The sequence below is a fragment of the Anoplolepis gracilipes genome, chromosome 11 (assembly GCF_047496725.1).
Source record: "Anoplolepis gracilipes chromosome 11, ASM4749672v1, whole genome shotgun sequence".
Lineage (NCBI taxonomy): Eukaryota > Metazoa > Arthropoda > Insecta > Hymenoptera > Formicidae > Anoplolepis > Anoplolepis gracilipes.
In genome coordinates, this window is record NC_132980.1 from 4,023,582 (window position 1) to 4,044,727 (window position 21,146).

At 38.2% G+C, this 21,146-nt stretch overlaps 1 protein-coding gene across 1 annotated transcript; it reads left to right on the forward strand.

Annotated features, from left to right (window-relative positions):
* The first annotated feature begins 653 nt into the window (after positions 1 to 653).
* LOC140670838 (uncharacterized) lies at positions 654 to 19,546 on the forward strand. The gene is made up of 3 exons (XM_072901625.1): positions 654 to 1,030; positions 1,147 to 1,916; positions 19,401 to 19,546. Exons 1-3 carry the CDS (start codon positions 702 to 704, stop codon positions 19,544 to 19,546), a joined length of 1,245 nt encoding a protein of 414 aa, XP_072757726.1. The 5' UTR covers positions 654 to 701.
* The last annotated feature ends 1,600 nt before the right edge of the window (positions 19,547 to 21,146 follow it).

Genomic DNA, 21,146 nt, shown 5'->3' on the forward strand with positions numbered 1-21,146 from the left:
CAACAATCCACCTTGATAAATTCGGTGGAGGAGTACTTTGCGTGGGAGGTGCGATGCGATGATTATATCAAGTCGTTGGAAGAGCAGAGTCGAATTAAACGACCGCGAATATCGATCGGATATCGACAATTGTTGATCGCAAAAATTCGTTGCGCAAACATTTCGTACACGCGGGTGCCGGACACAGCGCGCATCAAGCTGCACTATTTTGGCGAGAAATTGATACAGCGTTCGAGAACCGTATATCGACTGGTGCGATAATCAATAGCAATTATATCGAACCTCGCCAGTTTCTCGAAGACGCGAGTGATATCGTGCTCGAACATGTGCGAGACGCTATCGAAACACACTGCAGTGTGAAAATGAATACTGTGTTTAACGGTGAGTTTGTGGCGGGTGAAAAGCACGACGATAAAAGTGTAAGTACAAAAAACTGTGAACTATTTCGTACATCTGATTTACGCGAATGGTACGAGCAACGTGTTATCGAGCCCACTTTAGCATCTCTCGAAGAATTTCAAGAACGTGATAGTGGGTGGGCATTATCGCGTATACTTAATTTGACTGTAAATATAAATAAATATAATCCTATGCGTGCGGGATGTCATATTATATTACCGCGAAAAATAATGATGAAGCGAACGATAGTTAACGTGCGATCCAAAGACAATGCATGTTTTGCATGGGCAGTGACTGCTGCTATGTATCCCGCTGAAAGAAGGGTTGAACGAGAATTATCGTACCCGCGTTACACGGATGTGCTAAATCTTCGAGACATTGAGTTTCCAGTGACTCTTAATCAAATTAAAAAGTTTGAAATTAACAACAATATTTCAATCAATGTGTATACCATCGAAAACGAAAATATTGTTCCTATTCGTCTTTCGGAGCAAAAGAGGGACAAGCACGCCAATTTGCTCTACATTCAAGATGCGCAAGATATCGGACATTTCGCGTGGATCAAGATTTTATCGCGACTCGTGAGTTCGCAACTCAATAAACACAATGGACAAAAATATATCTGCGATCGGTATGTATATTTAATATTATTGATTTTTTTTCAAAATAAATATATAATTATTATTTCTATTTTTTTATAAATGTTAAAATATATATATATATATAATTATTATTTCTTTTTTATAGATGTCTACATTATTTTTATTCGAATGAGAAACTACAGTCACATACTGTAGACTGCGGGAAGATGAATGACTGCGCTATTCGATTACCGAGCGATAAAGATAAGTGGCTCGCTTTTAACAACTATAACAGGAAGGAGCAGGTTCCTTTTGTCGTGTATGCCGACCTGGAATGTGTTTTGAGAAAGACGGACAAAGAAGAAGAAACAGAAAAAAATGTATACCAGCATCATCAAGTGTTTAGTATCGCTTATTATGTACATTGCTCGTACGATAATTCATTGTCCGCGTATCATTCTCGTCGCGAAGCCAATTGCGTCGCATGGTTTGCTGAAGAATTAAAAAATTTAGCAACGCGCGTGAAAACAATTTTATCTACAAATCTTCCCATGATAAATTTGACGCGTGAAGAATTGGAAAAGTTTAACAACGCTACTCAATGTCACATATGTGAGAAACTATTCGTGGAAGACGATACGCGCGTACACGATCATTGCCACCTCAGTGGGCGGTACAGAGGTCCCGCGCATTCAAATTGCAATCTAAATTATAAGGAATCCTTTTATATTCCAATTATTTTCCACAATTTATCCGGTTACGATTCACATTTTATAATCGAGGAAATAGCCACAGCGTTCGAAAGAAGAATCGATCTACTTCCGATAACTAAAGAAAAATACGTTTCATTTACGAAAGATGTTAAACTTACGGAAGACAATTCGCGAAATCATATTAAATTACGTTTCATCAATTCTTTTAAATTTCTCACAACAAGTCTCAACAAATTAGCATCTTTTCTCAGTAAAGATAAATTAAAAATTTTACAATCTGAATATCAAAATTTGCGGGTAGAAGACTTTGATCTGTTAATGCGAAAAGGTATCTTTCCGTACGAATATATCGATTGCGTAGATAAATTGCACGATACATGTTTACCTCCGCGCGAATTATTTTACAGTTCCTTGACCGATGACACAGTATCCGAGAGCGATTACGCGCACGCCGAGACTGTTTGGAACCGATTCTCCATCAGAACACTAGGCGAATATAGCGATCTATATTTAAAAATCGATGTCTTGTTATTAGCCGATGTTTTTGAAAATTTTCGTGACAATTGTATCAAGAGTTACGGGCTCGACCCTGCGCATTACTATACTCTGCCCGGATACACGTGGGATGTCATGTTGAAGCATACAAATATTAAGTTTGAATTGCTCACTAACATCGATATGGTAATGTTTATAGAACGAGATATACGCGGTGGTTTGAGTCAATGTTCCAACAGATACGCACATGCTAATAACAAGTACATGCAGTCATACGACCCATTGAAACCGTCATCGTATCTAATGTATTTCGATGTAAATAATTTATACGGATGGGCAATGTGTCAACCTTTGCCTTACGCTAGTTTTCAATGGGTCGACAATATATGCAATTTTGATCTATCATCGATCGCGTCTGATTTGCCTACAGGCTATATCCTCGAAGTCGATCTCGAGTACCCGCAACATCTTCACGACGCGCATACTGACTTACTGTTTTGTCCAACGCGTGACAAACCACCCGGCAAGAGAGAGAACAAGTTGCTCGCAACCTTATACGATAAGAAACGATACGTAATACACTACCGCAATCTGCAGCAATGTACGCGACACGGTCTTCGCGTTACAAAAATTCATCGCATATTACAATTCGCGCAATCTCCATGGTTACGTACATATATTGAATTAAACACGCAATTTAGAACAATGGCGAAAAATAATTTTGAAAAGAATTTATACAAATTAATGAATAATGCAGTTTTCGGCAAAACGATGGAAAATGTGCGCAATCGCGTAGATATTAAACTTGTAACAAAATGGGACGATAGGTACGGCGCAGAGATAATGATCGCGAAACCAAATTTTCATAGCAGGAGCGTTTTTTCGGAAAATTTAATCGCTGTGGAATTGCGTAGACTCGAGGTGAAGTTTTATAAACCAATCTATGTAGGTATGTGTATGATGTATCCAAGATGTGTTTGTACGAATTTTATCACGATTACATGATTCCAATGTATAAAGAAAAATGTAAAGTCATGTACACCGACACGGATAGTCTCATATATCACATTAAGTGCGAAGACGTGTACGAGAATATGAAGCGTGACATCGGCAAGTTCGACACGAGCGACTATGCGATAGACAATGCGTACGGTATACCGCTCGTGAATAAAAAGGTACCGGGTCTGATGAAGGATGAAAACAACGGAATGTAATGACAGAATTTGTCGGGCTTAGAGCAAAAATGTATACGCTAAAAGTAGATAGTAAAAAGGATACGAAAAAGGTAAAAGGTGTCAAGAATAGCGTCGTCGCGAAAACGATAACATTTGACGATTACATGCAGTGTTTGAACGAAGGAATTGAAATGACGCGACAGCAATCGAGTATAAGATCAAAAATGCATAAAGTATATACCATGCGGCAGAAAAAAATTGCTCTAAGTCCATACGATGATAAACGGTATATAATACCTAAAAGTATTGATACGCTACCATGGGGGCATTACAGAATACCGTTGTAAAAAGAAAAAAGTGTATATTTGAATATTATATATTATATATTTATATATGTAAACTTTATATAATATTTGTTATATTTTTACAATACATTATTTTTATGCATCCAAGAATTCCGTGAACTATCGAATCCTAACCATTTCACAAAAACTTCATCTCCCCCTCTTCCTCAATATCTTTTCCACAAGATATATATCGGGATTAGCAACGCGTTGTAGTTCGTATTCGTAAAATCCACCGGCGACGGGATTTCCGCGCGAATCTTTTAATATATATGTCACGGGATTAGTTTTCTGTATCTTAACAATTTCAAACACTTCGGTGGTCCAATTTGGTGTGTAGCCTTTTTCGAATAAAGTCTTGAATTTACTCACGCGCACCGAATCGCCTATTTTAAATTTCGCCGGCGCCGCAATCTTTACGTTGCTGTACACCGTATGTAAAAGTTTCTCCGCGACGGCTAGAGTAACATCGACAGGTCTCATACTGATAGTGCGATGTTTTTGCGTGTTGTACTCTTCAACGAGTCTCGATAGTTCGTCGATCCACTTGTAATTTCCATTGAGCGTAAACATTTTCCACATTTTATTCTTCAAAGTACGATTGAAACGTTCCACGATCGAGGCCTTCATGACGAAATATGTCGAATAATGATTAATATCGTGTTTTTTCATGAGGTTTTGTACATTTGCATTGTAAAATTCTTTTCCTTGATCGGTTTGAAAATTTTTCGGGCATCTCGCATCGTCTCGAATTATCTCTGCAATCGCATCGGCCGTCTCGCTTCCACCTTTACTCTTGAGCGGTACGACCCACGCATACTTGCTCAACACATCGATAACAGTGAGTATGTAATTGTATCCCTTGTTGACTCGAGCATACGGATGCATCTCGACGATGTTGGCTTACCCCAGATCATTGTATCCCCGCACTATGACGTGTCTTCGGGGAAAATTTTTTCTCGCTGGCGCGTGCAGCTCGTTTACCAACTGCTGTCTCTCCAAACTATGTTGATTCTTTGCTTTGCCAGTTTTTCTCGATGGTTGTTTGTTGTTTGCTTTTTTATCACTCATTTTTCGTTTATCGTCCTTTAATAACCGTTCTTTAAGTTCCGTTTTTTCTGTTTTTTATTTTTTTCACGTTTTCTGATCCGTTCTTGCGTTGTTCACCGCCGTCCTTCACCCATTCGAAAATCGTTCTTGACCCGTTCACAGCCTTTTTCACAGTCGTTTTTGACTCGTTCGTAGCCTCGTTCACAGACGTCTTTCGAACGATCGTAGGAGTTCTTGAGTTGTTTGTAACCTTGAGTGTAGCCGTGAAGAACGTGTTTGTAGCCTCGTTCGCAGCCCTGCTTGAGATGTTGATAGCCTCGTTCGAGGCTGTTGCTGCTGCTGCTGCTGCTAGGTCGTTCACTACCACTGCCACTCATTGTAGTTAGATAGCAGTTCGGTAATTCTTCGTAGCGGTTCGATAATTGTTCGCAGCCGTTCGATAATCCTTCGTAGCTCTTCGATAACCGTTCGATAGCCGCTCCTAACCCGTTCACTGATGCTCATTTGGGTTGATAGCTGTCTCTGAGTTAGCGTTAGCCGCGCGTTGAAGATTGTTTAGCGCAATCTGTAATGCTCGCACGTCCTTCTCAAGCGAAGTAAGCTTCTCGTCTGATTCTTTCTGTCGATTCATTAATCTTTTAACGCAGAACTGCACGTACAATTTGTTGACGGCATCGGTGTCAGCCTCAGGTTGCGCTACACGCCGAATCTTACGCGACCTCGCATCGAAGTCTGTAACAACGCGACACAGAGTGTTTTCGTGCACATAACTTTTTACCAATCTATCCCAAGAGCCGTTTGTACCGGTTGCATCATTTCTTGAATCGAATAAGCCAAATTTGTTGATAGGCATTTTTTTTCCGACGTTTCGTAAAGTGTCACGCGACGCTGATCGACTGATTAGTTTTGTCGATACATCATTCAATTTATAATAAGACCATCTTCGCGAAGTTCTTCGATAATCGACATGATTTCATTGTCGTGAGCATTGTTACCGGCTCGACGCGAAGCATCCAGTAATCGCAGACGATCTACCAACTCGTTTGGATCGTTCCAATGCACGTAGTCGATTTTATTGTCGTTTAGAGTCATAGCGCGCGGTAGTATACCTTTTCCAGCTTTTCTGCTAGACAATAACGGTGCAATTACATTTTTATACTTATATCCTTTAGTCCCTAATACTAGATTATATGTTTTGTTCCCACGTTTATGCGCATTCGTCGCTAATAATATACTTTTATATTTAAGCAAATCATCTTCGGTGTATATTTCATCGTCGGGGATTTTTTTGAAAATTAATTCATAGAGACCAGGCGTTCCCGTATATTTTACTTCATTGATAATTATATTATCATTTTTGTCTACGTCAAAATGTTTATCACCAAAGATTATTCCATCGTTAGAAAACTTAATGCCGTACACATAATCCATAGCTTTATCTTTATCTTTATCTGATTCATAACAGTTAATATATATTTTTGTCCGAGTGGACCTAAATGCTCTCGAAATGTGTTTACACCTGCGGACGTTTGCAATTCACGTTGTACCGTTGTAACCAACGAATCGGGTGTGGTTTCAAAAATTTCGTCGACGGGTGGTTGCTCGTACGATAATTGACGCGGTTGCGCAATTTCTATCTGAGTAGATGTGTCTGGTATCGTTCGTCTTTGATTCGGTGTAGAAGTTATCGACAAATCATTTAATGAGACGTTTAATCGTTTTTGCTTTGAGCTCAAATCATTCAATGAGATTCTTGGTCGTTTTTTAACTTTAATAATTTTCTTTTCCACATAGTCTTTTTCGAGTATATCGAACAGCTCGATTTTCGATACGTCAGATTCTACATCGATGGTATTTTGAACAAGCTGTTTTAGAGGCTTGCTAATCGGCTTAAACTGTTTCTCCAACGCTACATCTTCCTCAATTTTATCAGTTTTTAACGCGCGATATTTTTTGCGAATTGACTCGCTCGTCTGTACAATTTTTTGCGCAATCTTTTCACGATCACTCATGTTTTTTTTTTTTTTTTTTTTTTATGTAGACGTTGCTCTGTCAATGTTTCGATAGCAACTGATCATTTTACGGTATACAAATTCATTAAAACCTCTTCGTCCATTGCTCATTGAACTGTCTTTGTCAATTACTAGAAATCCATACTTGTGCTGCCAACATTTTTGGCATAACGCGCTAAAATCATCGTACGATATATCAGTATTTACATGATCGTTGTACACATGTCGCAAGTTTGTACCGTCTTGTTTAAATAAAATCAACAGATTAGCATTGTCGCGTATAAGATGCTTGGGTATCTTGGCATACATTTGACAGAGATAGAAACAATCGACGCTTGAGTGTCGACCCATTGAGAAGTACTCTCTTATCGTATCTTGCTTGTCGCATGCACGTCATCGAAGATAAAAACCGAATTTGGAAGCGCCTCTCTCGATGGAATGACATCGCTGTTATTAGAGAACGTAAAGTAACCAATTTCATCTATCGATGATAGTAAATTTTCCAAATATTGATATTTTGGTTGTTGAAGCGATTTTGAATATATGTATAAATTTTCAAAGCGTATGCCGTTTGGACTTTCTATCAAGCTTATCAACAAGTTAGTTTTACCGCAATTCGAAGGGCCGCAAATGAGACCGCGTATTGTATGTTCGGTAACATTTTTCCATATTTGTGTATTTCTTTTTCAGGCATTAGCCTATTGTCAAAATTTGTTACTTTAATTACCGTTGGTTGTAGCACGAATCGCATGACTTGTCTAATCAGACTTAACGATACTTTATGAGGAGGAGGAGGGTGAGGAGAGCCTATTTATAGATGCGCATCAAATCGAAACCGCTCAGTATCAAACATGTTTCTTTCACTGTCGGATGACTGTGATATTCTCAACCTTACCTCAGAACAGTTGCAATATATACCGAAGATTATTTTATTGAAACAGTTTGGTCGTTACGTGGAACGTCTGTGGGACAAACTTCCGGAATACATAAAGGCGGATTCGGAGGTTCAGACCTATCGTCGCTGTTTCGAACATTACAATCGACCGTGGCAACGAACGCACATTGACGGTCCAGCGCCGATGATAAAAGATTGTTACGAATGTCAGCGAAAATCGTAAGAGGCTGTGGTCTGTTGAATCGCGCGATAAACGCACTCCCTATCGAATTACATATTCCTGGATATCAGTTTTGCGGACCGGGAACTCGTTTACAAGAACGATTGGTTAGAGGCGATCGAGGCATCAACCCATTGGACGTCGCGTGTCGCGAACACGATTTAGCTTACTCACGAAGCAACAACCTCGGCGAACGACACGTAGCGGATAGTATACTAGCTGCGAGGGCGCGAGAACGTATTACCGCGAAAGATTCAAATTTTGGCGAAAGAGCAGCTGCCACGGCAGTTTGGACGGTCATGAAAGCAAAGACGAAAATGGGTATGAAAAAGTCGTCGACGAAGAAAAAGATTACGAAAAAACGAATACTTCCGGTAGCGAAACGCGGGGGCGTATTACCGATTCTACCAGTGTTGGGTGCTTTCGGATCTCTGATTGGTGGAGCGTCTGGTGTAGCGAAGATGGTAAACGACGGAAAAGCTACGCAACGTCAGTTTCAAGAGATGCTACGTCACAATCGCGCCATAGAAGGTCACGGATTGTATCTCGCGCCATACAAATACGGACGAGGAGTCTCAATGAGAAAGAAGAAAAAAAAAAACGTCAAAGAGACACTAAAAATGCCAGAGAGTGCAACTACCAACTTACAACTGCTGCAACTAGCAAAACGTATACGCATTCCGTATTTTAGAGGTGTTTTTATGCGTGACTCATTACCGATCGGCGGTATATATCGAAACGAGAGCGGCATCATAAATTTGGATAGCGCTAAAGGCTCGGGTACTCACTGGGTAGCGTATGCAAAGAGAGGGAATCGCGCTGTATATTTTGACAGTTTTGGCAATCTTCGCCCGCCGAATGAATTGATACGATATTTAAATGTGTCAAAAATAGATTATAATCATGCATCCTATCAAACTTATAATCAAAGCATCTGCGGACAATTGTGCTTGCAGTTTCTCCGAACGGTCGATGCACGCGAATTTAAATTTTAACACATACACATTATATGTATGAAAACACATTTTGAATAAAAATTATATATTAAACATATATATCGCTATGTATCTTCTTTATAAAATCCTATCCTTCTTCCTGTATATTATATAATAATAAGTTACATTGATATATTTTTTTTAATCGAAATGTATAGTTTATTGGAAATGTGTCAAGAATACTTTTAATATCTTAATAAGTTACGTTTATATTTCTTTTACTGCAGCCTTCTCCTTTGCTCTCTCTCTCTCCTTTCCTTACACATCATACTCTCTTTGTCCTATGCCTATAGCACTGCCCTTTTCCCACCATCATGCTCTTCTTGTCCTACGTCTATAGCGCCTTCCTTCTTACACCACGTCGTACTCTCCTTGTCATACGCTCTATTGTGCTTGCAGTTTCTCCGAGCGGTCGATGCACGCGAATTTAAAGACATACATTACACTATTTAATTTAATATTCGTTAAACAGTTTGGTCAACATGTCTATGACATTCACACTGACTGGGAAGAGCAGCGTTCTCGCGGCAAATTACTCGCCCACCGTAGATTTAAGCGATGGTGAATACGAACTCGGTCTAGCGGATTTTGAGAGTTATCACACGATATCGAACGTGAATTCCTCGAATAATAAATTTTACTTTGGCAAAGACGATGCGGAAATTACGATTCCCGAGAGATCATACGAGCTGCAAGCGATACATGAATTAAAAAAAAAAACAATTTCACGAAAACGTTCGCAAAACACAGTTCGTGATAGTGATAAAAAACAAACTGACGACGATGACTTCGAGGCTGGAGAATGGCCGATAGTGCTCCGCGCTAATTACAATACGATGCAGAGCGAGATCAAATGCGCCTACAGAATAAATTTTAGCAAGCCTAACAACATTGGATCGCTGCTAGGATTCTCGAACCGTATACTGCAGCCGCGAAAATGGTACGAATCGGACGTGCCGATTAACATTATCAACGTGAACATTATCCGCGTCGAATGTAATGTCACCACGGTTGCGTACAACAACGGTAAACTCCTTCATACGATACATGAATTTTCACCGAGAGTACCACCAGGATATAAGATATCGGAAACACCGGCGCACATCATTTACCTACCGATCATCGTACGGAGCATTACGGATTTAACGTTACACGTTGTCGATCAGGAAGGACGATTACTCGATTTTCGAGGAGAAGAGATCACCATTAGAGTGCATGTACGACGGCGACAAAATTAGCGTGTGATGCTCGTGCTGAACAGATCGAAAGACGTGAGAGACAACACAATTTTTACGACGCCCGTGACAACAACAACAACAACAACAACAACATCGAGATTTGCTAATACGCAATCATCTTACGCTAAGAAAAAGAAATTGAACGCATCAAACGTTGCGTTTTTACAATCTTTGGGATTCGCGGTGCGAAACATTTGAACGATGACTGACATTCTCAACATCGCGGACGAACCGATCTTTGACGGTCGCATCGTCAAGATTGAGACTCACGCATACAACCCATTCGCCAACACAACGTTCGGACACAGTGACGAGATAAGAATACCCATACAACAACAGGATCTGTATACATTGCCGTACGAGAGTTTCTTATACATCGAGGGAGAATTGAAGATAAACAATCCAACTGACGGATCTAATGTGGTACTGCAAAATAATTGCGTAGCATTCATGTTTGACGAGATTCGATACGAACTCAATGGCGCGAAGATTGATCGCAACAGAAACGTGGGAATAACGAGTATGCTCAAAAACTATGTAACAATATCATCCGATAAAAGCGTGATTATGAGAAATGCTGGCTGAAGTGATCCAACTACTGTAAATGGACACTTTAATTTTTGCGTACCGCTCTGCATGTTATTGGGATTTTGCGAGGATTACAGACGCATAGTAATTAACGCTCGTCACGAGTTGATCTTAATACGATCGCGCAATGACAACAATTGTCTGGTTGGAGCTTCGGCGGTGGAGCATCCTGTGATCAACATATTCAAGATACAATGACGAATGCCACATGTGCTGTTGAGTGAAATTAAGAAGCTGTCTGCGCGCTCTGGAAAGCGGACGCTACCTCAGCATGGGTTTTCGCTCGTGGGATCTGTACGAGTTTCCGCTGTTGCAGCGTACAACCAAGCATTCGTGGGCCATTAAGACCGCGACTCAGCTGGAGAAACCACGATACGTTATCTTTGCTCTGCAGACAGGTCGGAAGAATGTTATGCTCGAGGATATGAGTAAATTCGACGACTGCAAATTAACAAACGTGAAACTTTATCTGAACTCGGAATGTTATCCGTACGACGACATGAATCTGGATTTCGATAAAAACAGATGGTCGATTCTATACGACACGTACGCGCGTTTCTGCAAAAACTATTACGGATACGAGTACCTCGAACCGAGCCTCACCGTCTCACTGTTTCTACTTTACGGTCCGTTTGTAATCATCGATTGTTCTCGACAAAACGAATCGGTGAAAAATGCTACCGTAGACGTAAGAATAGAATTTGATTGTAAGGAAAATGTGCCGGCAAACACTACCGCTTATTGTCTCATTTTGCATGATCGCGTTGTCGAATACAATCCTCTAACGAACGTAGTACGTAAAATTACATGAATGAACACGAGCAGGAACGCTCGTCTTATCAACCAGCCAACCAACGTTCGATTCTTCTGTAAACGAAATTGGAGAATCGCATACCGGATCATATAACATAAAAACTTGCGATACTCGATGATTAACGTCAGTCGTTCGTCGTCGTAGTTCTCGTTAATATCTCTTCATTATGGTTGTGCCAACGTTTGTGGATCTTCAAGGATTTATTATCGATAAAAAATTTATCGTGAAAGAAATTGCGATTCTGACTCAAGGATCTGTACTGTCTCATTATATTTTTACGAGTCTTACACCATTCCGTTTGCTCACGAGGTCTGAGAGATCTCAGGTTGCATGGTTGGTTGGAAAACATCACAATCTGCAATGGGAAGATGGAAACGTTTCATACTACATGGCTAAACGTTTAATCACTGAGGCTGTGACGTTGAAAAATACATCTTCTCGAGTGTATGTCAAAGGACATGAAAAACGAGAATGGTTGGCAAATTTACTGGAAGACGATGCGAGAACCGGTCTTATTATCGAGACATTGGATAACGACTATGATGACGTTCCTGCTTTAGATAAATTAGATGCTACTCTGTGTTACGATAGACATGCACGAAATTGCGCTTTACAAAATGTATTTAAAATATTCAATTGGTGGTCGAATCATCATTATGAAGGTTCATTCAACCCATATTTACATTAAAAAACTATAGTTCAAGTATTATTTTCTATATTCTGTAATTAAATTTTTTTAATTTTAAATAAATTTGGAATTTTTATACATTTATATTTCTTTTACTGTCACCTTCTTTCCTTACCATCATGGTCTCTCCTTTCCTTACACATCATACTCTTCTTGTCCTACGTCTATAGCGCTGTCCTTTTCTCACCATGCGCGCTCTCCTTCCTCTCTATTCTTTCTCTCACCATGCGCGCTGTTCTTCCTCTCTATTCTTTCTCTCGCACCCATATCTCCTTTTCCTACCATCATGCTCTCCTTTTCTTATCATCATCATCATCATACACTCCTTGTCCTACACATACACCACATCGTACTATAGAACGCCTGATTATATTTATTATTTATATTTATAGTCAAATATACATGATAATGCCCACCCACTATGCAACATGTTATTCTTTAGCGCAAACATCCGTACTGTCGACGGTCTGTTTATGTTATCATTTAGCCAAAAATTTTATCTCACGCTTTGTCGTATACATTTGTAACCGAATATTTCAATCGTTGTATAAATTTGATTAGATTTCATCATACGACAGCCGCACACACGGCGCTCGAGCTTTTGAATAGTTTAGTATCGCATAAACTACAACGCCTTTGGTAGTGCCATGAATTCTGTAGTGTAATTTTTACAAAATCGTGAAATTGGTTTACCAAAGACTTATACAAGATCGTTAGAACTGTTTTTCGAGATCCGTGACGAAATAGATTTTTTATATGATGTGATCGATGAAAATACCGATATAGAACCTACGCGATTAAAACATATTCCGGAAATGAGGCATCTTTAAAAAATGAGGCTGCGACTGGTAAAAAGAATAAGAAAGAAAGCCTTTTTAGAAAAAAGAAGAAAGCGATTTGTACATAACTCATTTAATACACACACACATGTGTTGAAAAAAAAACTGAAAAAGGCTCAAAGGATCTTCTGTCTATCGACCTCGCTGCGTAATTTAAGCCTAGATGCTGCTACACATCCCCTACTTTTCTTTCCCGAGACGTTGGCTAACTCCGTTAGAACTTTCATCAAGACTGTGTTAGTCTGTGAACGACTAAAGTGTGTAAGTTTTAAGGATGCCACACCACGAGATGTGTTCGTTAGTGGATATAATTTTTACTCAAAACTGGCGTTATTTGGCAAGAACGATGAGGGATCTCGCACATGAATTAATAAGAGTTGTGCTAAATATAATAGCATTTAAAAACGTAAGTATTTATTTTTTTAAATAATATTGGTACTAATAGTACTAATAATAATAATAATGTTTTTTTTTTACAGTACGAGTCACAGGCTGATGTAAAAATTAAGGGATTTGTAAATATTTATGATAGACAAATTAAAAGGATGTTCCGGCGCCACCAGAGAGAGTTATACGCATGGGTGCGTGACGATCTTTGGGGTGACACTCCCGAGAACCGGAGGTGCGAGGAGGTGACTCCTCAGTTTAACGAGGATGGTCTTTGTTTGCGGAAACTCTTTGGTGAGCTTCCGTATGAGGTGTGAGAGACAGAGGAACCGTGGCTCCCCGAAACTCTGCAAGAGAACTCCAGGTCGTCAGATGAGAGAGACTCCGAATAGATTGTGAGTATTTATAATTTTTATCATTTTAGAAAATATTTTTAAAGTACTAATAAAAATGTTTTTTTTCCTGTTACAGACGCAGCTATGACGAGTTTCCATGGCGCATCGCCCCCTACAGATTTTTAATTTTTTAAATTTTCTACTAAAATTTTAATTCTTTTTTATATTTTTATATTTAAACATATAACTATTTTAATTTTTTAAATTTTCTATTACAATTTCTATTCTTTTTTAATTTTAAAACACACACACACACACACACACACTTTATATGTATACACATACACACTTTTTAAATAAAATTTATGTTAAACTTATATATATTTATTACTTATCCACCTTCATCATCTATCCCATCCTTCTTCCTCTGTATTAGATATAATTAGATAATAAGATAACATTTAATACTATAAAAAAAAAACTTAACATACAAAAATTATCTTTTTTCTCGCGTACGCCTTAGCCTCCGTCTTATCGCGCCTCCGCTATCCTCCTTCCTCTCTATTCTTTCTCTCGCAGCCCATAACACGCTCTCCTTCTCGCTATCCTTCTTCCTCTCTATTCTTTTCTCTCGCACCCATATCTTCTTTTCCTACCATCTCCTTGTCCTACGCTATATAGAACGCCTATAGCACCGTCTCCCTCTAACGCGTTGCGAACGCCTATATCACCGTCTCCCTCTAACGCGTTGCGAACGCCTATATCACCGTCTCCCTCTAACGCGTTGCGAACGTCTATCGCACCGTCTCCCTCTAACGCGTTGCGAACGCCTATAGCACCTTCTCCCTCTACCGCGTTGCGAACGTAATTATTTATTGCAAATATACATTATGGATAAACAGAGTGGGGTGATTATTTTATCTATAACAGTTGACATTCCTCTCTCTCACCATCAGACCTCCGCAGTCAGTCGGAGAGGACACTCCCTCCACGTGCGGAACCATATGTATGCCTCTCCCCTTTCCCCTCAATCAGGGGGGGGGGTACCACCCTTCCCCCTCAATCTGGGGGGACATTTGGTACCTCCCCCTTCCCCCTTAGTCTAGGGGGACATTTGGTCCCCCCCTCGGTCAGTACGGGGGCGAGGTACCTCGCCTCGTCCCCCCCGCTTACCTCACCTCCCTCAGATCCCTGGATTAGAACTCTCTTATCCTATCTACTGTAGTCTGCGAGACAGCGAGGCAGTCCTTTTCGTACCATATTATATGTAAGTCTTCTAATTCACTATTCATATGCAAACATATATCGTCGCTTTTTTCCAGTTCTTTTTTCCTGTTCTATCTTCACACAGAATCTGCACTATTATTTTCCTTCTTGAGTCATAAACAAATTTGTATTAAATATGTCACTCTTATAAAATGGATGCAGATTGTATGTCAATTCGTTTTTCCTGTCAACCACAAAGCATATTACTAATTACATATTATCAGTATAAAAAAGTCTAGGATACTAAAGTAATAGTATCCTAGACAACATGTATATCAAAATATAATGAATTCGAGATATGTGTACTTACCAATTTAACCTTGTCAATAGTTGTCAAATAAATACTTCCATCAGGGATGTCAGTCGCACCGTTTACAGCAGTGACAGCACGCAGCACGCGGCAGCGTGTGAGGGGATACACACACTAAGCTATGTGCACATGGACATGACCCGTGTTCATGTGCATATAATTTAGTGTGTGTATATCCTCCCTGCCGCGTGCTGCGTGCCAGAGAGAAACACCAAACACGACATAAATCGGATTACTTTTAATTAATTAATAATCATAATTACAATTATCTTTTTAATTTGGTGTCATTTTAATTGCAAAAATCTTATTCTATTAAAATTATTTTCAAATCGATAAAATGCGAAATAAAAAAATTTTATTTTCTGCGGAAAAATGAAATATGATACGAAAGACAGCAGATAAAGGAAGGCTCGCGAGCGAGACCTCGGAACTCCCTTTGATGTTGACCATCTCGCTTGCTCCTTACTCATTCTCTCTCTCTCTTTTTGAACGATCCACCAGTCTCGCAGAGACCTTATCTTATCTATGATGTAAACATCTTATAAAGTAAAAATTGAAATTTTTATTTCGTATTTCATCGGTTTGAAAATAATTGTAATGGATTAGTGACATTCTTACGATTAAAATGAGACCAAACACGACATAAATCGGATTATTTTTAATTAATATGTAATCAAAATTTACTCGTTCTTGACGCGCTCTTACTTTTGACGATACGGGAACCTTTTTTTAGCTCTAATGCTTTAGACTTTAGCTATTTAAATTAAAATGCTTGTCAAGTAAAAACTAAAACTTTTATTTATTCTATCTTTTTCAAAATAATTGTAATGACATCCTGCCGGATATACTGTATAATTTTTTTTTATAGAGGGGAAAATGCTTTTACGCATAAGGATAGACATATATTTAAGTTTGGCTTAAAGTCAAAATAATGTTGATGCAATCGGGCCTTATAGTTTAATATTATTTTTAATGTAAAACATATTTTTTTTAAATAAAAGTTTAATAATAAAATAAGTAAATACAAAAATTATTACCGCTCGTATTTTTATCATACAAATAATTATTGAATAATACGGCCAATAATCGAGCAAATTAAAATATATGTTAAAAAATATTTATATTTATTATTCTAAATTTTAAATGTAAACGTTTCGGCTGTACGCAGTCTTTTTCAATACAATTATGAACGTATATATAAATGTAACCAAAACTATAAGTTAAGTTGGATAGCATGTAGAAAGGGTCGCATTTTTAGTATTCTAACGTCATATACAAACAAAAATTAACAATTATTGCAAATTCAACCAAAACAAAAGTCAATACAAACGCGAGGCTCAACGCAATAAATCATAGAACACGCAACCATCGCCAATTATCAGTAAGACAATCATCACTTCATCGGTTGAGAACGAGAAACAACTGTCTACCACCAACAAATTATGCGTTTTTTAGATGCATGAAGTTGCAACCTCTATAAACAAATTTGAAGAAATTTTTTTGTAAAATAGCGCTCAACTTAGCCGTGTTAAAATCGTAAAAATGAACAATAAAACTATAGATTTTGTTCCCCCGTCTTAAGCTTACTTTTGTATCCATTATATCTTTGAAAAATTGTCAGAACGTTCTTCCAACAGAATGAGACATCTCACTTCCAATAAATTCACAACTATACTAATAAGGCTGATCTAAAGGTCGAGGAACAACCTTTCTAATATTTAGACAAAATATTGTTATTCAAAATCATCGTCATCTAACAAACAAGTTTTTATGTGTTTTTTAATTCCCGTAAGATGTCGTAATAAGTTTAACAATTCTGTATCCTTATTCGAATTTAATCCGTTATTCTGTTCCTTAATGTGTAACATTTCCGAAATAAGTCTCTTATGATAATTAGATTCATAGTCCAAAATTTTCACGTCGTCCCAATTGAATGTATGTTTTTCTTTTAGAATGTTCCGAAATAACCGAATGTTTGTCTGAATTTAATTTTATGTTGTTGATATTTTCTTTTATGCGTGTCCGTAATTGTCTTTTAGTTTGTCCTACGTATGACGCGTTACAACCATTACAATTTATTTTATATATAACATTCGAATTCGTCATAAAAAGATTCTTGTCTTTTTGTACTTTTACAAATTTATCTAGTTTATTCAAACATCGATATCCTATTAAAAGATCTGTTCTTTTAATCTTTGAAACTATCATTTCAGAAAGTTTTTTTACGTATGGAACAACAAAAATCTTCTCTGTTGCTCAGTAATATATTAATTGTTAATGTAATATTCTTTTGATGAAATTGTGGATGTGACAACAATAAAGCTCTATCTATCATATTATAAATAATTCCAATTTTTTGGCAGAACGAATGATTCGAAAAGAAAGACAATAATCTACCTGAAAAAGTTTTTTTGCGAAATCAATCAATGTATATAGTGTTATTTTTTATCTTAATTAACAAATCCAAAAAACTTAAGCTACGGTCTACCTCGCATTCTAATGTGAATTTCAATCGATCATGATAGTTATTAAACGCGTTCACAATTTTAGAAACTGAATTTGATGGAGCAGCCATTATAATGTCATCAACATATCTATAATACAACGATGTGTTTAAATCTAATGAATTTAGAACTATTGTTTCCAAGTCCTGCATAATTAAATCGGCAATTATGAGTGATAATGGGGATCCCATAGGAGTTTGTTTGTAAATTTTGTTATTAAATGTAAAATACGTCGATGTCAAGACAAAGTTAAGCGCAAACATAAATTCATCATGTGGCAATGTAGTATGGGTTTTTATGTAATCCCAACGCTTGTTAATGCTGTTGACCGCAAGATCCAATGATACATTTGTAAATAGCGAGACTACATCTAAAGAAATCAAAACGTCCTTTCCATCAATTTTTCTGCCCAAAAGTTCACTATATAAATCATAGCTATTATTCACGTAGCTCCTTGCAATCGGCACGCTATTTAATAGTATTTTATGTATGAAACAGGCCAACGAGTACAATGCCGTGTTAATAGACGAAACAATAATTCTGAATGGAATGTCTTTTTTATGTATTTTCGGAAGGCCGTAGCCTTTTGGTAGTAAGGAATCACTGGAATGTAACTGTTACGTCCAGACTCGGAAAAAGAATGAGATAACGGAAGGACAGAACTTACCCTTGTCGAAAATTTTAACGCTCTCGACTCGAACGAACTGTGCAAGGCCGGACCTGGTCAAAGACCTCGGGGATCTCTTTTACTGGGTCAGTAGGCCGTTCGTTCGGTGGTCCCTTTTCGGTAAGGGAATTGAATTCCTGTTACGGGACCTTGTGCGATCTAGGAGTCAGGGAATGTGTTTGAAAAGGTTAATAAATTTGATTAAAAATTTTAAATTTTAATTTTATGCATTTATTAAATAAAAATGAAAATATAGATATATAAAACTTAAAAATTTATTAACATTATAATTAGATTAATTTAGCTTATTAATGGGTTGAGTGTATGTGTGTGTGTGTGTGTGTGTGTGTGTGGTAAGTGTGTGAGAGTTCGCGGGTATTACATTAATTCGAAAGGACGTCAGTCAAATAAATTGGAAGTGGAGAAAAAAAAGACTTATTACCTGACTGGTATTTATACAATAATACTTAAAATTTTAAGAGCAGGGAAGAAATTATAATTCCTCAAAAGTAATCGTGGAAGAGGGAAATTTCTTCCAGAGAGCCTCTATTGGAACGGCGAGGGGATATCTATGACCAGGGAGGAATCACGGGATAACGAATCCCGCAGGGTTGGATGTAAGGACGGAGTACAGTGTTTCTAAATCGACAGGGCCAGGCCCGATTGTATACGAGCCGTCTGGAAGGGGATGTCGGACCTCTGGGAGATTGTTGATTAAATATTGGAGAGGATCCAGAGGGGGAGGGGGAGGAGGTTCTTGGTGTTTGGAATTATTGAGTTGTTCCCTTTCGGTGGAACTTGCGTTTTCTTTCTCGAGGTCGATGACGACCTCAGCAACCTCACGAAGGGTCTCCCAAATTTTATCTGATTCTTTTTGAGAATCAGGTAAATTGTGGGGGGAAGATGGGGGTGAGTCACCCAAGACGATGGTGGAAGCTGATGAGGGTGGACGTGGAAGGGGTTCAGAGGTAGAGGGAGTTTCGTTGGAAGGGCCCGGTAAATCGAGAGAAGATGGGGAGGATTGTTCGTGAGAGGACGATGCTATGGGGTGCGAAGGGGGAGGGGGATCGATGGTGGTAGAAGGGTCAGGTGAGCGGGATGGTTCCAGTTCTCTTGAAGGAGGAATGTCTATTAAAATAGGAGGTGAGGTTTCAGTGTTATTTTGTGAGTTTGTTTGCTTAGCTATAAGTGAATTAAATAACTCTACATTTATTTTTGAAAAATCTACTACGAAATTTTTATCTACTAAGGCTCTGGCCGCGACTCTGACGATGGTTACGGCGCCGTTTCTTTACTCTGGCGCACTACATTTTCTTGAGGTTGGCAGGATCCACTAAGAACCCCCACGAGGAAACGTTAATACTTTATTTTTATTTAGGGAAACAGTTCTTGGTTAATTTATATGTTAAATTACAAAACTAGTAAGAATACGAGAAAAACGAGAATAAAATGATATGGAATATTATCGATAATAAGTGCAATAGTATTAAAATGAGTAAAAAATTGACAATAGTATTAAAATAATAGGTCTTCGATTGGTTGTAGTAACAGTACAACTGTTACTAGAAATTAACAAAGGTTTATTATCGGTATAAGGGGAAACGAAAAAGGGGTATAAGTTCCCTTAACTATTTTTAGTAACTTGAGTGTGAACCCCGGTACACATAAATACAGATATGAAGAGGAAAATAGAAGAATTATTTTTAAATGAATTTAGTAACCTAGCGTGTGGATGCCGGTACACATAAAACCAAGAATAAAGAGAGAAATAAGAGGTTACTTTTAACTGTACTCAGTAACCGGACGTGTGAATATCGGTACACATAAATACAGTGGTAAAGAGAGAAATAAAAAGTTTACCTTTAACTGTACTCAGTAACCGGATGTGTAAATATCGGTACACGTAGATATAGTGGTAAAGAGAGAAATAAAAAGTTTACCTTTAACTGTACTCAGTAACCGGATGTGTAAATATCGGTACACGTAGATATAGTGGTAAAGAGAGAAATAAAAAGTTTACCTTTAACTGTACTCAGTAACCGGATGTGTGAATATCGGTACACGTAGATACAGTGGTAAAGAGAGAAATAAAAAGATTTACCTTTAACTGTACTCAGTAACCGGATGTGTGAATATCGGTATACGTAGATACAGTGGTAAGGAGAGAAATAAAAATAAAACAGAGGGGACAGACAAACAAAAATTGAAATATTAATACTTAAATTATTTACTGATAGACCAAGAACTGTTTCAATGATTTTTAGTGTGAGAGGAGTAGCAATCAAATAAAATTATTTGCTAGAGATTCACTACTTCTTGAGTGCATTGGTCGGTTTTAAATGCTGAAGAGGACCTCGGCAGCGGATTTAGTGGGGTCGGTCTGAATTTGACAGGAACCCTGGTTAGCGGTCCAATCCTTCGTGTTGGATGGCACTACCACTTACAATGGTTGACACTTGTTATCGTCTTAAACTTTTAATTTGCACGCAACCACTTCACAAAGAATCTGGGTTAATTCTGAGCCGAAACATACGTCGCGGATTTGAAAGTATTAATATTCGAAAGTGTTAACACCCGAAGAATTAATAGCTGAGATGGAGTATCAATTCCGCGTCTCGAAGCCGAAGTCGA